Source organism: Silene latifolia, unplaced genomic scaffold (genome assembly GCF_048544455.1).
Source record: "Silene latifolia isolate original U9 population unplaced genomic scaffold, ASM4854445v1 scaffold_340, whole genome shotgun sequence".
Taxonomy (NCBI): domain Eukaryota; kingdom Viridiplantae; phylum Streptophyta; class Magnoliopsida; order Caryophyllales; family Caryophyllaceae; genus Silene; species Silene latifolia.
In genome coordinates this window covers 348-20,164 of record NW_027413271.1, presented here as the reverse complement: position 1 = coordinate 20,164, position 19,817 = coordinate 348, and the positions used below count along the sequence as shown (strand labels likewise).

Here is a 19,817-nt window from a genome sequence, read left to right as displayed (position 1 = left end):
CATAAATGGTGAATATTTTAGCGTAAATAGCTAAAACAAACTACATGGCATGAGAAAATTATTTTAAGTTGAATTTATATCCCACTTATAGGATCTAAAGTTTTAAACTTGATTAGAATAATTTTTGTATGCTTTAGATGTTTTATTTGATAAAACCGATAAATCGCAACTACATTTTTCTCGAAATAAATTCGAAAATTTTAACCATGATTTTTGATATTATTAATGTCATGGATATATTAGAGAATGATCAAAAATTTAAAATTCAAAATTTGAAATTATTGTAATTAAATTTGAATTTATTTCATAAATGTTATGATTTTGGGGTCAAAATGAGGATGAAATTATGTCAAGTTGAATTATTGTCAAAAATTGAGTAAAGAATAATTTTTGAGACCTAAGAGTTTTAGGATAATTAACTTGGACTAAAATTAGATTTTAGTATTATTTAGCGATTTTAATAAGTTAAAATCGTGCATTTCCATAAAACCGGGTTATATAATCGATATAAGTTAAATAGGGCGATTTGACACATAATTTGGCATGATAGACACATATTATAATGCTGCATATTTCATTGTTGAATGTCATATTTTATTTATGTAATTTTGAATTATGTAATTTTATCTTAGTATGGCCTTAGATTTTAATCGATATTACCCATAATGTAAGGAGATATTGATTCGGTTGTAATTTAATGTGATCTCGTATCACTTTTATTTTTACTAGTTTTTCATTTTACAAATGTATAATAGGAATAGCTATGTATTTTTATTATTATTTGTAATTCCGGAGTTTCTTCAAGACGGTGCCATTCGGAAAGGCGTTCCGACAAAGACGGTGTTCTAGGGAGGCGTGCCACTTGAAGATTCAAGGGGCCAAAGGAGTTGGTTTCCGATTATGTAATAGATTATTTGATTTTCTATTTTAGGAAGGGCATACTAGGAATTTATTATTTGCTTTGCATTTCTTTTAATATGTTGCATGCATTGCCAAATCGCCATAACAACACATGCATATCATATCGAGTCATCAACCGTGTCAATTATAATTATCGAGAATTTGTCTTTTAGTTCACTTAAATTGATAGATAATAAATTGACAAGACCTTTACTTTTAAAAGATTGAGACTTAGCCTTACCAAATAGTAGGACCCAGGCCATGACTCCCCGTGACATTTGGGGTAGGCTCGGTTTTCCCAAGGTGCCTTCATTTATCATTGGGTAAGTGGGGTAATAAAATGTTATTACACATGAAATTTGGTTGGTCTCAACAGGATATTATGACTAGTCTTATGTTCCGTGGCTAGAGATGGGTTTTATGAAAAACATCGACCGAGAGTTCTAAAGTAGAATTAATTAAAGAGTTAATTCACCAAATTTGTATAAGTTTGGGATGTATCGGTTTCCCCGTGCCCATATTTGTATAAAGATGGATCTCTTAATCATTTATTATAGTTGGGTAGAGCTCACAATATAAATGTTAAGCTTCTTTTAAAATATTTACAAGTTTTAAAACGATAAATGTTTATAATTCCTTCATTTTTTCTATTTTGTAGTCAATTTGATTAGTTTGCAATGTCGACTCCGATTTCATCCGCATCAACTAGCGCAAACGCTCCACCACTCTCCAATGCTTCTTGGCTCCGATCCTTTATGGATCGATGTAAACTTGAAAAGAATGGTTCTAACTTCGCCGATTGGGATGCGCAACTCCGTTTGGCCGCGGAAGGTGTCGACAAGCTTCGTTACCTTACCGAAGCCGCTCCCACCACACCTATGTTGGAAATCATATTTTAAATATCACATATTTTTGGTTTAAAGTTTTAGTCATAAAACCTTAAAGATCTTATGCATGCAAAACTAGAATCAGAGTAAGGAAAAATCGTTTCATACCATATGAATATTTCGGCTATTATGTGCACCAACAAGATCTCCTTCTTGTTAGTTCTTGAGCTTTCCTCATATGGATGAACAAAGATTCAAGTTTAGAATCTCTCCCAAAAGCATATACCCAAGGTAACCTCTTAAAAGATTAATATTATTTGATCTAGAACAATATTAATCTTACCAAAAATTGACCCAAAAATTGTTTTGGCTCTCTAGTATTTCGGCCAAGAGAAGGAAAGATGATGGAGTATTTTTCTATCTCTCTAAGTTCTAGTAATATGTTAGAGAATAGAATAAAATTACACTAGAAAAATATGTAGTGTAAAAAGAGGAATGATTAAAGAAGAAACACTCTTCTTTTCTAGATGGAAACCGAGTGGGGGGAAGAAAGGACCCAATGCATGGCCAAGATGCTCTTCAAAAAAGCAATTAGGCATGCAAAGCTAGTCTTTTAGGTTAATCATCATGTTTTCCACTTAACATAATCAACATAATTTTATCCTAAATACTCCCTCCATTTCGGTACACATACATAAAATGGATGAGTCCATTTTATTTGTGATTTTGTCAATATGTCACATGTGATACATTTCATGACATCTTATTTATAAAATGTATTTTTAACCATTAAAAATCAACATATTAATAAAATATGTCACTTATAAAATTAACATAGTAATTCACAATTACTTGTACCAAAAATGGTTTACCAATTTATAAATCACAACATCTTGTATTTATAATAAATTATTCATTCCGTTTCAATTGTTTCCGTAAACAATAATTTCATCTAAGTAATAAAACAATTCGATTACTTAGACCGTATCTTATTTAATCAAATTACAATGAGACACGTAAATATTACTTCCAAAATCGTCCGTCAATTTTAGGTAATTTAATTAACTCGTATCGTCATACGATCAATTAAACATTCAATTAAGAGTGTTACCCTTTAGGTATGACCTAAGGGGATCAATCGATCACCACCGTCGCACGACGACGAATGTCAAACTCTAGTCACCAATCATTACCGATATGTGTGGACCATTGACGATAAAATATTACTTCCCACATGTATTCTTAAAATAAGACTTAAACATGTGATCATCATGATCGACAGTTGTGATCGCATTATTGTCGGAGGACACATATTCCAACAATCTCCCACTTGTCCTCGACAAGTGTGCGTCACCAATTCTCTTGTCCTATTACTATCTCCCACTCAATGCAAGGTGTCTTTCAGGTCGTACTTGCAAGTGATCATATCGAGAGTGGTTTCCTCGATCTGGAGAATAACTGAATGACCGGATTTATCTACCATAGATACCTTCCGAGCGTGGCCACGCATTTCCAGTTCATTACTCCTCGAGTGGCCCTGAGATATTGTTTTAACCCTGACAAGGGGGTGGACAATTCCTATCACACTTATTCCCTTCGACTAGCCAGAGCCATCATAACCCAAAATATGCCCATTTGACCCCATTTACGAAGGTCGTAGTAACACAAATCAAAGTTAATCTGAAAATGTGCCACCTTAGGCGAACAGTCTTTAGTCAAAAGAATCGACTCATTATAATACTATAGTAGCTCTCGGCTCTCGCCACGACTAGGCTATATAAATTTGCCAGAACTCTATAAGCGGTAATAAGGCCCGACAAGGTGTTCCTAACAGTCTGCCTATGTGATCGACTAGTCATCTCCCATGACTCTATGGCACTTGAACTTGCCATCAATCGCATCACACTCTAGTCACTTCGAGACGTCACCTCATATAAGTGACTATGGGCGAATACTATGTTAATCCGAGTTCACTTTAACGGGGTTCAATTGTTTCTACAACCCGTTTGGATGTAACAAAGTAAAAGGGAGTTTTTAGATTTAAAAACTCGAACGACAAATGTGATTATCACATACGAAGAGTCAATACCTGATTATTACTTCATATTTTTATAATCCATTTTCATCTTATATGTAGTTGTTCATCTCAATGCAATTGAAATGACATATGACATGACTTATCATGTTAAGCCTATGAGAAGGCTTTGGTTAGTAGGTTTTATCAACTTCTTGTACCTTACTCAACCTTACTACACACTCGTTTTCCTTTGTAATGTATACATTTGCATTACAAAACTTTCTGAGTACGTGTCGAGATCCAATCAAGACATAGGCCTTCTAGCCTTAGAACAGCTCCCACTATTTTCACAGTGTGCGGGACTCATCCTTCTTGCACATCCCATGATTGCAAGTGTACTCAATTTCCGTTGCAAATATTTCTCATTGTTCTTTATTGCCTAGAACGATTCTAGAAAATCTATTTCTTAAATAACATAGCCACAATGGTATCTTAACCATCCTAATGTGTTTTGATTATGGTTTTGTCAGAAACCATGCGCAATCTCAATTGTCAATTGTCACTTGTGTAACACCCTTACACAAAATTTTGCATCAAAAGCACTTTGCATTACATCCTTAATGCTTCTGCAAGCACTTAAGGGTAATCTTTATGGCTTACTTGGTAACTATTACTTAAATTCGATTTGAAACAATTCATCATACTCAATGTACATGAAGTGTTATACATCATTACTTATTTAATTGATCCGGCAGCGGAAGCAAATGGAATCAATCAAATATGTTCAACTTGATTGAACTAATCATGAATCCTATCAACATAAGACTTCTTATTTGGCGCTAATATCATGTAGATTCATCTACATAAATCTGGATATTAAAGATGTATTATATTACTCCAAGTCTTAAATCATTCGCAATGATCAATATGTGATCCACATATAAGACTACTAAAATTTCCGTAACTCCCACTAAACTTCATGTATAAACACAACTTCTCGACTTATCGGGAAAATTTTTATACCATGATCAAATCATCAATTCCAACTCATTGATGTCCTACTTAAGCCCCTCTCTTAAGTTTCACATTATCTTAGGATTGCAAGAATCTACAAAACTCAAGACATGTATTGAATACATTCCTTCTAATTGAAGTAGTGGGTTTTAGATTCACTTCCTATATGTATATCATCATAATGAAACACAATCCCTAAGAAGATCCAAATAGACTTAAGCATTTCAACTAGTGCAAAACTCTTTGCAACCAATCAAGCTTTGATATCTAACTTTATTAGTGCAAAACCCTTTGTCACTAATCAAGCCTTTTATTTTGGATTTTTATGGCTCTAAGCCTTGTATTGAGTTGTGACTTAAACATTCTCATGTAAGTCATATGTTCATTACTTTCCAGAAGTAATCAACTTGAATCAAACGATTTCTTTGTAAGTTGCAAGCTCTGTACTTTCTAAAAGTAAACACTAATTCATCATCTTCAACAAGTGATGACTTTAATCTCCTAGGTTTTGAGAAACAACGTCTTACACAAAACGTCCTCATGTAGCCAAGAAAGACCAGTTTCTTGCGACATAACATTCTTTGTGGCTCTTGAATAATTTCTCCCACTCTGTCTTCTAGAAATAAACTTGTATTCTAGAAAGACAGCTTCACGAGCCACAAACTTGTTGTACTCAATAACGTTACTTTTAACATTACCTTGTATCAATTCCATTCTAATTTTACTTCTTTAAAACCTTATCCTTTTCTTAACGGTTTAAGAGAATGCTCCCACTTATTTCAATGAGTCTTTGATTTGAGGAGCAAAATTATATTCATGAAGACTACTCTTCATTCGTTAGTTTAGTCTTAAAACATTCATTGAAGTGGTTGCGGTATTTTGGTCTATTACGATTTTCGACAAATATAATTACCAAAACAATTTATCGCTTCAAGGTACTTAATTTAATTAAGTTTATGAAAAACAATCCATTGTAAGTAGATGTGTTAGTCAAGAATCAAAAACCTGTTTGATAATGAATAACTTTTATCTATACTTTTCACAAGAGATCCTTCCAATGGATAATTCGAGGTTTTTAAAAGAAAATTCAAATTTTGTCTTTAGTTACGATGTTTTAATGGAGTTTTGAATCGAAATGATATCGTATATGAATGTGGTAAAGAAATAGAACAATATGATAACGGAATAGAGGAAGACTTAACATTTATCGTTTTATTAATACTTGTAAATAACAAGTAAAGCATTTACATAGTGACCTCTACCCAACTATGATAAATGATTCCGAGATCCAAATTCATATTAACTTGGGCACGGATAGCCGATGAAACCCTTATCAATATAACTCGGTGGACTAACTCTTTAATCGATTCTACTTTTAGAATTCTCGGTCGATAAAATTACTCTAATATTTATCTATAGCCCGGAACACATGCGACTACGGTCACGAATACTTCCGTTGAGGTCAATCCAAATTTCAAATAAATGTGTCCATGATCCAAATTCACATCAACTTGGGCACGGGATAGCCGATGAAACCCTCATCAACACGAATTCGGTGGATAGACATTTATCACCCACTTCCCCTACGTAACAAGGTTTGTACCCCGGGATGGCCGAGTGCACTCCCTCGCGAAATAGGTTTTCATGGTTTCTACTTTTTGGTAAGGCTATGTCTCAATTGTTTATTTTTAGCGAGAGGTCATGTAAATTTATTATCTATCACGTTTTAAGTGAACTAAAGCGGTGAACTATGATAATTATAATTGACACGGTCGATAAACTCGATTAAAAGAGTGATGCATGTTTTAGATGGCGATTTAGCGATGCATGCAACATATAAATAAAATGCAAAGCATAAAATAAATCCTAGTATGGCCTTCCTAAAATAGAAAATCTAAGTAACTATTACATATTCGGAAACCAACTCCATTGGTCCCTTGAACTTCGGTTTTTGCACGCATCTCGAGGTAACACCGTCTTTATGTATCGCCTTCTTGAGTGACACCGTCTTCAAGGTTCTCCGGAATAAATAAATTACATAACAAATTACATAATTTCCTATTATACATTTGTAATTAAAAATAAAATAAATCTATTAAATTACAAAACGGTGATACGAGATCACAATAAATTACAACCGAATCGATATTCCCATATATTTCGGGTAATATCAATTAAAAACTAAGGCCATACTAAGTAAAAATTACATAAAATAAAATTATGACAATCATAAATAAAATAAAGCATTATAATATGTATGAACATGCCCAATTATATGCTAAATCGCCTTTAAGGAGCCAATATCGTATATTAATCGGTTTTTACGGATTTGCGTGATTCAACCTTTTAAAATCACAATAAATTACATAAAATCATATTTATGCACAAGTTAATTACCCTAACCAACTTAGGACTCAAAATTAGTCTCCACTAACATATTGACAATAATTAACTTATATTTCTTAAAATTGTTCATAAATGGACTCAAAATTACAATAAAATGTCATAAACTTCAAATAAATCACAAAAATTTCAAATAAATTCAAAATTTGAAATTTTAAACTCATGAACATTCTGGAAAATACCATGACACTCATAATGTTCAAAAACTTAGGTTAAAAATTTCGAAAATTATCTAGGAAAAACTATGTTGCGATTTACCGGATTTATCAAATATTATCATAAAAATATGAGAAAAATTATATTTATCAACTTTTCAATTTTATATCTGAAATAGGTAATAAAAAGCAACATGTGACATTTTTCCTTAGTCATGAAGTATGTTTTAGCAATTTTCACTAATTAAAGTCACTATTTATGTTATTTTTCATCAAAAATCCATAAATCATGCATAAAGATTTCATTACAACCAATTATTTTACACACATCTTGTAAAATTTCATGTGACAACATACTAAATTTTTATGACCAGATTCGAAATATTTCTCATATTAACCTATTTTTCATCTAAATCCGATTTTTAACATGAAAAATCCATATTTCGAGCATAAGAACTCCAAAAATTATGAAAATTTACAGGTCATCTAAAAATAATATATGGGAATACATATCCAAAAACCACTGGACAATTCGAAGTTTAGCTAATTTTAGTCCGAAAATGATATTTTTATCATAAAATCACATTTTGAATGCCATTATTATATAAAATGAACAATAAAAGTCCATAAATTAACCAAAATATCCTAAATCCATTTTAGGATCAGAAACTTTAACATGCATAATTTATTTCGTGATATATCATAATAACACAAATTTACAAGTTTTATATGTTAATCGTATAACTCGGAAAAACTATAACCGATTTGCATGCAAACAACCAAAGGCTCTGATACCACTTGTTGGAAATTATATTTTAAATATCACATATTTTTGGTTTAAAGTTTTAGTCATAAAAACTTAAAGATCTTATGCATGCAAAACTAGAATAAGAGTAAGGAAAAATCGTTTCATACCATATGAATATTTTGGCTATTATGGGCACCAACAAGATCTCCTTCTTGTTAGTTCTTGCGCTTTCGTCATATGGATGAACAAAGATTCAAGTTTAGAATCTCTCCCAAAAGCATATACCCAAGGTAACCTCTTAAAAGATTAATATTATTTGATCTAGAACAATATTAATCTTACCAAAAATTGACCCAAAAATTGTTTTGGCTCTCTAGTATTTCGGCCAAGAGAAGGAAAGATGATGGAGTATTTTTCTATCTCTCTAAGTTCTAGTAATATGTTAGATAATAGAATAAAATTACACTAGAAAAATATGTAGTGTAAAAAGAGGAATGATTAAAGAAGAAACACTCTTCTTTTCTAGGTGGAAACCGAGTGGGGGGAAGAAAGGACCCAATGCATGGCCAAGATGCTCTTCACAAAAGCAATTAGGCATGCAAAACTAGTCTTTTAGGTTAATCATCATGTTTTCCATTTAACATAATCAACACAATTTTATCCTAAATACTCCCTCCATTTCGGTACACATACATAAAATGGATGAGTCCATTTTATTTGTGATTTTGTCAATATGTCACATGTGACACATTTCATGACATCTTATTTATAAAATGTATTTTTAACCATTAAAAATCAACATATTAATAAAATATGTCACTTATAAAATTAACATAGTAATTCACAATTACTTGTACCAAAAATGGTTTACCAATTTATAAATCACAACATCTTGTATTTATAATAAATTATTCATTCCGTTTCAATTGTTTCCGTAAACAATAATTTCATCTAAGTAATAAAACAACTCGATTACTTAGACCGTATCTTATTTAATCAAATTACAAAGAGACACGTAAATATTACTTCCAAAATCGTCCGTCAATTTTAGGTAATTTAATTAACTCGTATCGTCATACGATCAATTAAACATTCAATTAAGAGGGTTACCCTTTAGGTATGACCTAAGGGGGTCAACTGATTACCACCGTCGCACGATAGTAATGTCAAACTCTAGTCAGCCAATCATTACCGATATGTGTGGACCAGTTGACAGTAAAATATTACTTCCCACATGTATTCTTAAAATGAGACTTAAACATGTGATCATCATGATCGACAGTTGTGATCGCATTATTGTCGGAGGACACATATTCCAACAACCTACTACTAGGTCAACCACCGCCGTAAGGGAAGCCTATGAGGCCTACCTAAAAGAGTCGGCCGCTATCAAGAACGTCTTGATTTTCTTTATGGAGCCCGATCTCCAAAGGAGTGCTATTAAGATGAGCACGGCCTATGATATCTACACCAAGCTTGTGATAATGTTTTCGCAAGCTCCTAGGATCATCCAATATGAGGCGGCCTCCGCATATTTCGAAATCAACATCAAAGAGGGCCAAAAGGTTAGCGCTCATGTGTTCAAGTTGATTGAGCTAGTTGAGACTCTAAAGATCCAAGGGGTTGACATTCCCGAACAACTCGTTATAGACCGAGTTTTACATTCTTTGAACAAAGTCAAAGCATATGTACAGTTTAGGGTCAACTACAATATGCAAAACATGAAGACTTCTCTCCATGAATTGCACAAATTGCTTGTGCAAGCCGAGAGAGATATGGGTCTTAATGTTAGTTTAACCAAGGATGTGCTCGCAATTAACAACAAGAGCAAAGGAAAATTTAAGAGGAGTGCTAATAATAAGAGCAAGAAACCCACTTCCTTCAAAGGAAAAGGAAAAGCAATTGAGAAAAGCTTTTCTAAAAAGGGTGCTACTTCCGAAGACAAATGCCATTATTGTAATGGCATAGGACATTGGAAGAGGAATTGCCCGAAGTATCTTGGAGATATCAAAGCTGGAAAGATTGTTTCAGTAGGTAATAAATGAAATTCTCCCTATCATTTGTGTTTTGATTTAAATCTCAACTCTGATATTTGGATACAAGTTGTGATTCTTACCCTTTTTAATTTGTTTTTAAGGGCATGTAAGCAAAGACAAAGGCAAAGACAAGCAAGCCTAAGGAGTCTCTTCAAGGGAAGCTAGAGTAGCCGCCCATGGTAGAAGACCTATGGAAGCTTAGCCTTTATATTGATAATCTTCATTTTATTGTTGTATTTTGAACTTGTTTTTTTAGAACTCTTTTAATTTCCTAGTTGGACATGGAAATTAGTTTATTTCCTTTTGTTTTCAAGAACAAGAAGTTGTATTTGAATTTTAGTGGCTTGGTTTGCAACCCAAGTCACTCGGTTTGTGCAAATTTTTCATTCTAAAACTTGTCATTATACACCTTACACATCAAAACATAAATTATGTTGACTTTAATTAATCATAAAAGAATTACAATGATTGGATCATTGTAATTAGTTCATAATCCAAGAATTACATTTTCACTTATGCTTTTCTGACTTAACATCACATATTATTTGATATAAGAAAGAATGATTGTAAAGTCAAAAGGAGTTATTTGAACTCCAAAAAGGGAAATTTTATAAACCAATTGGCTACACCACTTAACTAAAACTTGAGACCACTTATAAGATTCCATATGAGCTATGGGAGGGCTTAAGACCTTAAGATTATGTTTAACATGGATATGAGTTCAATCCTTTACTCTATAAGGACTAGTCTACTTTGAAGCTAGATTATAATGTCTTTACATAAGAGTGATTTATTAAGGTTATAATATAATATACTCTGAAGTTGTTTGTTGCTCATTAAGCTATCTTTTAAGAAAAATAGATGTATTTTTCAAAAGATAGAGTGTGATAAAAATAGCAACAAACATACAACTAGTTGGGAACTAGTGAGGAGACCAAAAGAAAGCTTTCTTTGGTAAATCTTCAGACTAGTGAAGAGACCAAAAGAAATTGTTCTTAAGATAATTAGATTATAAAGTGGTTATATCAAGTAAATTCAATTCTATTTTACACAAGAGCCGTATGAACCAAAGTAAAATCTGTGCAAAAGGGTAAATCTGTTTTAAAGTTGCATAGACAGACATAAAAGATGTCTACAAAAGCTAAGTTAACATGTAACTATGCTAAGATCCATGTTATCATTGCTACACCTCATAGTGTGTATGATCAAGTTAGATGTTAAAACCAATTTCTACAGAGGTATTTAGAAAGGGGTGTGTGTGTGACATAAGCACAAAGTTTTAATTAACACTTAAGGCTGCAATGATCTTTTCAATCATATGATAAGAAGATAGTTTTCACTCGAGTTGTCGAGAACCCATATGTATACATGGATTTGAGTGGGAGTCAAAATTGCCATGTTTAGACATGAAATTCAGTGGGAGAGGTTGTCTTCCATATTGATGTCATATCACTCATTGAGGATGACATGGTAACACTTCCATCTATAAGGGAGTGTTTTGGTCTTCAATTCTCAATGAAAGATGATATCTTGCATTCCAAAATGCCAAATTTATTATGACATAAGGAATTTTAGTTTGGCACTTAGATAAGTATCCTATATTGATAAGCTTCTTTATCTGGTTAACATCAACCAAGTTGAGTAGGTTATTCATATTGAGGAAAGCGGAATTACTATGATAGCGTCATAGTCATTCACTAAACCTAATAAGTTGTTGATCGCATGAAATCGATTGCTAATGTTTCCGCCATTAGAACGATCATGTATGCCATTATATGCACATGCCGTCATGAATGATATGCTTGGAGCATAATAAGTCAATAACAGGTTAATTCGAATGAAGGTCTTTTGAAAGCCTTAAAGAACATCCTTTAAGATTCTTGAGGAGAATTGAGGATTCGTTCTTATGTTTGGATGATATACTAAGTTGTGTGTTGAAGGGTTACACAAACTCTAGTTTCCAAACCTATAAGAATTTATCGAAATCCTAGGCTGATTTTATTGAGTTAGGAGTAAGTGACTAGAAAAATGTTTTAGTTTCAACCATTGAAAATTCTACTAATAGAATCTAAGTACATTATGATAAGATGGTCTACCTAGGGAATGAGAGTAGATCCCTCTACCAAAGACTTTATCACAAGTTATATGATAACAGTGGGAGCATCTTCCAAATACAAGAGCCCAAGTCTAATAAGAAGACTAGACATATACTTAGATAAATTAATGTCATTAGAAAAAAACATTGAATAGAAGGAAATCACAATTCATAAAGTTGGAATGTATGGATACATGGTATATCCACATACCAAGCTTTTATTACATTTTAACTAGTGTAAAATGTACACTATAGATTATGAGATATGATGTAGTAATAGGGTATTGACTATTCATATATGATAATCGCATTTATCGTTTGACTTTCTTTAAACTCACCCATTGCTATGTTGTATCCAAATGGGTTGTTGAGAAAATATTGAACCCCATTGAAGTGAACTGGTTTGACATAGTATGTGCCCCTGGTTACTTATAAGAGGTGACGTCTCGAAGTAACTAGAGTGTGATGCGATTGATGGCAAGTTCAAGTGCCATAGAGTCATAAGAGATGACTAGTCGATCACATAGACAGACTGTATCAGATACTCTGTCGGGCAGTGACCGCTTATAGAGTTCTGGAAATTCATAAAGCCTGATCGTGGCAAGAGCTACTATAGTATTCTTATGAGTAAATTCTTTTGACTAGAGACTATTCGCCCTAGTTGGCACAAGTTTCTGATTGGCTTTAATTTATACTCTACGACTGTCGTAACTGAAGTTAAATGAGTGTATTTTGGGTCATGATGAACTGTGGCTATACGAAGGGAATAGTGCGATAGGAATTGTCCACCCCCTTGTCAGGATTGTTTAAAATCTCAAGGCCGCTCGAGGAGAAGTGAACTGAAAATGCGTGGCCACGCTCGGAAGGTATCTACGGTAGATAATTCCGGTCAGCCAGTTACTCTCCAGATCGGGAAAACCACTCAAGATAAGATCAAATACAAGTACAACCTTCAAGACACCATGCATTGAGTGGGAGATAGTAATATGACAAGAGAATTGGTGACGCACGCTTGTCTTAGACAAGTGAGAGATTGTTGGAGTAAGTGTCCTCAACAATAGTGCGATCACATGATTAAAAATCATAACTAAATCACATAATAAGAATACGTAAGGGATGATTCATTATATAGTCAACTGATCAACATTAATCGGTAATGATTAGCTAACTAGAGTTTAACATTACTGTCGTTTGACGATGGTGATCAGTTGATCCCTTAAGGTCAAACATATAGGACAATTCCCTTAATAGATAAGTTGATTAATTGTATATCGATACAAGTTAATCAATTCCTAAAATTTGAACAATTCATTTGTGAATGAGAATATGTATATCTTATTGTAATTTGATTAAATAAGATTTATTTTAGTAATTAAAAGATTTTATTACTAAAATTCATTATTGTTTATGAAACAATTGAGATATGAATGAATGGTTAATAGTAATTACAAAATGTTGTGAATTGTATTAAAATGACCCATTTTATACCATGTAATTATGAATTACTAGAAAATTTGTTATATATAATTTAATTAATGTATATAATGATATTTATTTGATAAATATGCACTAAATTAATTAATAACATGTTACATGCTACATGTGACATATTATATGACATATGACAAATTGACAAAATAAAATGGAAGTCCATTTTATACATGGACTGAAAATGGAGGGGTTGTAGTGGATAGTGGGTGATTTATTTTAATAGTTAAAATTAACATAATCATTCCTACTCTATACTAGCCTTACACCTACAATTCTTGTGAAGAACAAAAGAAAAAGCAAGAAGGCCATGCATTGGCCTTCCTTCACCCTTCAAACCGGCTCCCCTTCCTTCATAATACAGAAATTGGTTCTCTAATATTCATTCATGCAACTTATGCAATATTCATTCATCTCCTCATCTTTTCTCTCTAAAATAGTTTTAGAAACTCTATAAATTATTCATCTAAAATTCTAATTTCAATATAAGATTACTAGTGTAGTAATAAAGATATTATTAGAATTATTTTAAGGGTACTAGTATATTAATCTAGTTAGTTAATATATTAGTTTAAGGGTTTTGTTTTGGGTGCAACAAGAGGAAGATCTCTATATTTGGGATCTTGGAGGATCATCCATTACATTTAAGCTCAAGAACAAATAAGGAAGGTGACCTTATTTGTGCCCTATTTTCGAACCAACAACAATGTAAGAACCATTATTTTCTTATTATATATCTAATTTAGTTATGCATGCACTTGATCTTAAGAACTCATATTAAAATGTTAATTTGTTCACCATTAGAAAAGTCTAATAATAGGTATATGAACCTAACATTTCCTACACTGCAGAACCTGAGGTATCCCTTAAATCAGAAGCTGGTGGTGTAGCTATAACAGAAGGGTGTTTTAGAATAGCAATAACCTCAAGAATTATATCTGAAGCACATCTTAATTGTTCTTTTCCAGGCATCACATCCTTAGGGACCTTATTCCTTTTAAAAGAATTTGAAGTGTGTCCAAGCTTGCCACAGACCTTACAGTGATAAGGTAGCCATTCATAAATGCCTTTTTGAGTGACTTGACCAAGATGAGGAGTGTTAATTAATACATGGGTGGGTAGTTCACAAGACACATCTGCCTCAACTAAGACTCTAGCAAATGATAGCTTGGTTTTAGCAATGGTAGCAAGATCATCAAATAGAGGTTTAACTATCTTGTTAGCCGTCTTACTCAAAACCACATATGACCACATAAATGGGTCCAATCCAGGGAAAAGAATCAATATGGGTACTCCATTGTTTTAAGATCAAAGAATTAGGACCTACCACCCAAGGCCCTTGTTTTAAAACATTATTCATCTCTACTTCTGAGCTAAATTGAAAGGTGAACCATCCTTGCTTAAAATATTACACTTTAGGTTAGGGAATATTAACCCAATTTTTAGCAACAAAATCTTAAACAGTCTTTAGGGTTGGTCTACCACCTAGGACATATCCCATTAAAGTATTTTCCCATAGCTTTAGCTTATCCTCATAATCTGACTCAGAAATCTCAACTTCAATAGAATTCGCACTATTAACACAGAAAAAAAGATTCATGCCCAATTTTTGTGGTTTTTTAGAGCATTTTTCTAGTTCCCTCATGGGCCAAGGGACGGTGTAGCTCCAGTATCAGTATTATCCACGATATGCACAGAAATATTCACAGTAACTGTGGGAATCTTATCAATTTTTTTATTGACAAAAGAATTTGTATCAATTGAAGTAGTATTATCAATTGGAGATGCATCAATAGAACTATCAATAGGATGTTGATCAATAACAGAATTCACAAGAGGAACAACAGAATTAGGTAAAACAGAGGAATTAATTGAATTTCCGAAAGTAAAACCAAGATTCTCAATTCGAGGAACAGTAACAACAAAATTCGGAACACGAGAAGGAGATTTAGAGATACCGGCAACCTTAATGGCGGATTGTATTAGTTCATTCACTGTTTCCTGATGTCGCGGTCTCTGGGTATAAGAAATATCGAGACCTAGTTCTCGCCATTGTAGAGAAAAAAAGAGGAAAAAAACAGAGTTTTAAAAATGCGTTTTTATGAAAATCGCCAGTATAAATGGGTTTGATTTTGAAAATTAGTTTAAAGATTGTGTAGAAATGACTTTTTGTAATAATCTTGCTCTATCTTTTCTTGCTTGTTTCTCTATATTTTATTGATCCTATTGGCTGGTAAAGGAAGGTAGGAATATAGGTAAGATATATTTCCTAATGGTCAAGGCAAGGGAAGAGCTTGGAGCTCAAGAAAAAACTCCAAAACTCACGCAAAATAGAGCACGGGCAGGCTACGGGTTGGGCTTTGTTTGAGCTTCTTGGGCATGGTTTGTTTCTTATATGGGTTGGGTTATGGTCTAAGGTTAATGGACTATGGTTGGGACAAGGCTAGGACATGGTTAGGTGGTTAAACATGGGTGTTTGGTGTTGGTTTTGGGCTGCTGAAAATAGGGTATGCGAGTGGTGGAGGTGGGCTGTTTTGGCCGAGATTTGGGTGTGCTAAAGGAGGTGTATTGGACTGCTATTGGTGGTGCTCGAATGGTTAATCATAGCGGAAGGTAACTGGTCCTTGGTTGCCTTGAAACTCGTGCCAATACATGGCCCAAATCGTGTCAAAAATCGCTTCACAAAACACATTGAAAACGGGTTTAAAAACCTCATTAAAAACTCGAAACTTCGAATTAAATAAAACGATAAATAAAAACCATCACAAAAACTCATCCTTTTATTTTTTAAACCAAAAATCAGAAATCCAAAACTAGTTTGATTTTTTAAACCAAAAATCAAAAATCCAAATTAGAACTTTCAAAAACATTTATAAAGATAAATCGTAAATAAAAGCTTGCAATTCGCATTAAATCCAAATCGAATGAAATAAATTATATTTATTTCAAAAATCATCAAAATATTAAATAAATGAAATAAAAAATTTTATTTCATAAATTTTCAAAACCAAAATGTAAAGAAACAAAAACCATTTATTTCAAACATTCAAAATGTCAATTTAAGAGAAAATCCCTAGGGATAGAGGGAGAAAGAAGGAATGCCGTCTGCCTAGGGTTTGGATTTGTGATTGATTAATTTGATCATGACTACTGATTCAACTAGGAAATCAAATAAACACTATAGCTCTAGTCACTCCTCTACATCGAATGCAATCCGAACTGATAACGCAAGCAAATTACAAGGCCCTAATGTAGAGGAAGGATTGAAAACAAAAAATATTCATTAAATCAATGGCATTCCAGTCCTTTCTGATGAGGAATTACTAGTTGAAACTATTGAGGAATCTGAGAATTTGGATGAGGGGGAGGATGTAGATGGAGTTTGGTTTCAAAAACAAGATCTTGCGAGTTATTGATGAGAATCCATCTGATTTGCTCCAATTGACTGATGATGATGTCAAAGATGAATTGGTGTATTTGCAAAATGCAGTTTATGGCTTCATTCTTGGCACCAATCCTCAGATAACAGATGGGGGCACTTTATCTCCAGTCACACACGTTAGGGCTACTAGACAGGGGATGCATTTTGATTCTGATCAGTAGCACTCTCCCTCCTATAAGGAGGTGATGAGTGGAGCTAGCTTCCCTAAGTTAGGCCTTGGCAAACATGGTATTGAACCTTTCAACTTTTCCCATGATAAATTTTGGTTTATGGAATGTGAGGGGGATGAATAAGGAGGAGAAACAACAAGTTATTAATAAATTTCTAGTTAGTATTAATGTGGGTGTTTTTAGACTTCTTGAAACTAAAATTAAACCCAAGCAGCTTAATAAGTCTCTTACTAAAGTTTTTAAGGATTGGTCTGCGACAACAAACTCAGCCTATCATGAGGGTGGAAGGATTTGGGTGGTGTGGAATCCAACTCTTGTTGATATAACTTTTTTGGAATATAATGTTTAATACATCCACATGTTGATTACAGATAAAAAAACACATATTAAATTCTCTAATACCATGGTGTATGCTTTCAATGGAATTCATGAGAGAGATGAGCTTTGGATTAACCTCAGTAAAATAGCTACTCAAGCAATGGGTCATTGGACTGTGGGAGGAGATTTTAATTGTGTACCTCATGCTATTGAGAGGCTGGGTGGTACAGTTAATGTGTGTGAAGCTGAACCTTTCTAACAATGTATTGAAGATTGTAATTTGAGTGATATGCAGACTGCAGGAACCTTTTCTACATGGAATAACAAGCAGCCCTCTGAGACAAGGGTTTATAGCATATTGGATAGGTTGTTTATAAATCATGAATGGTCAGTTCAATTGCCAGATTATTTTGCGAATTATTTCCGAGAAGGTAACTTTGATCACACACCTTGTTTAGTGAGCATTGCTAAGCAAAATCAGAACAAATGTAGACCTTTCAAATATTTGAACATGTGGAGTAAAGCTCCTGATTTTCATGACTGTGTTGCTAAAGCCTGGGCACAAACTATCAATGGGACAAGGATGTATGTCTTGGGTAGAAAACTAAAACTTCAGAAACGTATTCTTAAAAAGATCAATAGAAATCATTTTTCTGATGTGGATAATAGGGCTGATTTAGCTCAAACTGAGTTGATACATATACAGAAGCAATTGGTTGAAAGGCCTGGAAATAGGGCATTGATGAAAAAAGAATGAGATTCATAAAAAATGCTTGTTTTTAACTCAAGCTAAAGTGAAATATCTTCAACAAAAGGTAAAAGCTCATTGGTTAACTGAGGGAGAAACAAATTCTACATATTTTGATGGCATCATCAAGGCTAGGAGATGTAAGAATTCTATGTTGGAGTAAGTGTCCTCAACAATAGTGCGATCACATGATTAAAAATCATAATTAATTCTCATAATGAGAATACGTAAGGGATGATTCATTATATAGTCAACTGATCAACATTAATCGGTAATGATTGGCTAACTAGAGTTTGGCATTACTGTCGTTTGACGGTGGTTGAAGAGTCTATTGATCCAAAATACTCAAGAGGGGGAGGGGGGGGGGGGGTGAATTGAGGATTTAAAACTTTTGAAAGCTTTTTCGATTATGTGTATGTGATTGATTATTTAAAGTTTATTGATTAAACTTTAACTAATCAACTAGTTAATGTAAACGAAATAAACAAACGAACGAAAGAACGAGGAGACACATGGTTTTTGAAGTGGTTCAGTTTCACAAGTCGAAAACTACGTCCACTATTTTCGATTAATAAATTTAGTACCTTTCTACGGATTACAAATTTACTAACCCAACTCGTACAACTAACTCTAACTGTAACTCAATGAGTACCGTTAAATACTCAAGTGACTAACTTACGCTAATAAGAAAGCACTAATGATTCTAACAAAGGTTCACATTAATGAACAAGTAAGAAATCAACTAAGCACTATTATCTTATAACGATAACAATAAGAACGAGTATACGAGTTTAAAACACACGACCTTTCAAAAATAACAAATCGGTTTTTCTGCTTGAAAACACACGGTTTGCTTTTTTAAAATTAAAATCAATTTTTATGCTTGGGGTCTCTACTTTAAATGTTGTAAAGAGCAAATTATTTATAGGAAGGAAAGAGCAAGGCAATTCGGTTTATACAAACCCTAATTAGCAGAATAGAAGAGATATGTTAAAAAATCATATCTTCTATTATCTCTTTCCTAAAAGCCTTAAAAGATAATAAAGAATATTCCAAAAGATAGAATATAATCTATTCAAATATTATCTTTACTATAAATTCTAAGATATGATAAGATTTTCTAAAACAACAATATCTTTTACCATAAACAAATATATTAAGTAAGATATATAAGATATGAAAAGATATTATTATAGAATAAAATCTTTACCAAATATACCCTAGGTAACACGAGATGTCACGGCTCATAAGCCTCGTGACTCGTGAAAACCCTAGCTCAATATATGGGTTAGAATTTAGGTTTTAGGATAGGCTTAGTTAAAACCCTAATTAGTAGCATAGTCCAACTCATAAGTTGACCAATCAAGACCACTAATCAACTTTCAACATAAAACCAAACTCCGCACTAAACCGGGCTTAATTAAATAAATACTTTTATCAAAACATTTAAAATTGT

The 19,817-nt window shown here is 33.1% G+C and overlaps 1 protein-coding gene across 1 annotated transcript; it reads left to right on the top strand.

Annotated features, from left to right (window-relative positions):
- Positions 1-17,698: 17,698 nt before the first annotated feature.
- LOC141639328 (uncharacterized) lies at positions 17,699-18,370 on the top strand. Its single transcript, XM_074448482.1, has 2 exons — positions 17,699-17,848; positions 17,909-18,370. Exons 1-2 carry the CDS (start codon positions 17,699-17,701, stop codon positions 18,368-18,370), a joined length of 612 nt encoding a protein of 203 aa, XP_074304583.1.
- The last annotated feature ends 1,447 nt before the right edge of the window (positions 18,371-19,817 follow it).

Bases quoted from the DNA above. Each gene is read 5' to 3' on its own strand.
- LOC141639328 (XM_074448482.1), top strand. From the start codon at position 17,699: ATGGTGTATGCTTTCAATGGAATTCATGAGAGAGATGAGCTTTGGATT. The intron at 17,849-17,908 runs GTGTGTGAAGCT...AGTGATATGCAG, and splicing joins GGCTGGGTGGTACAGTTAAT to ACTGCAGGAACCTTTTCTAC.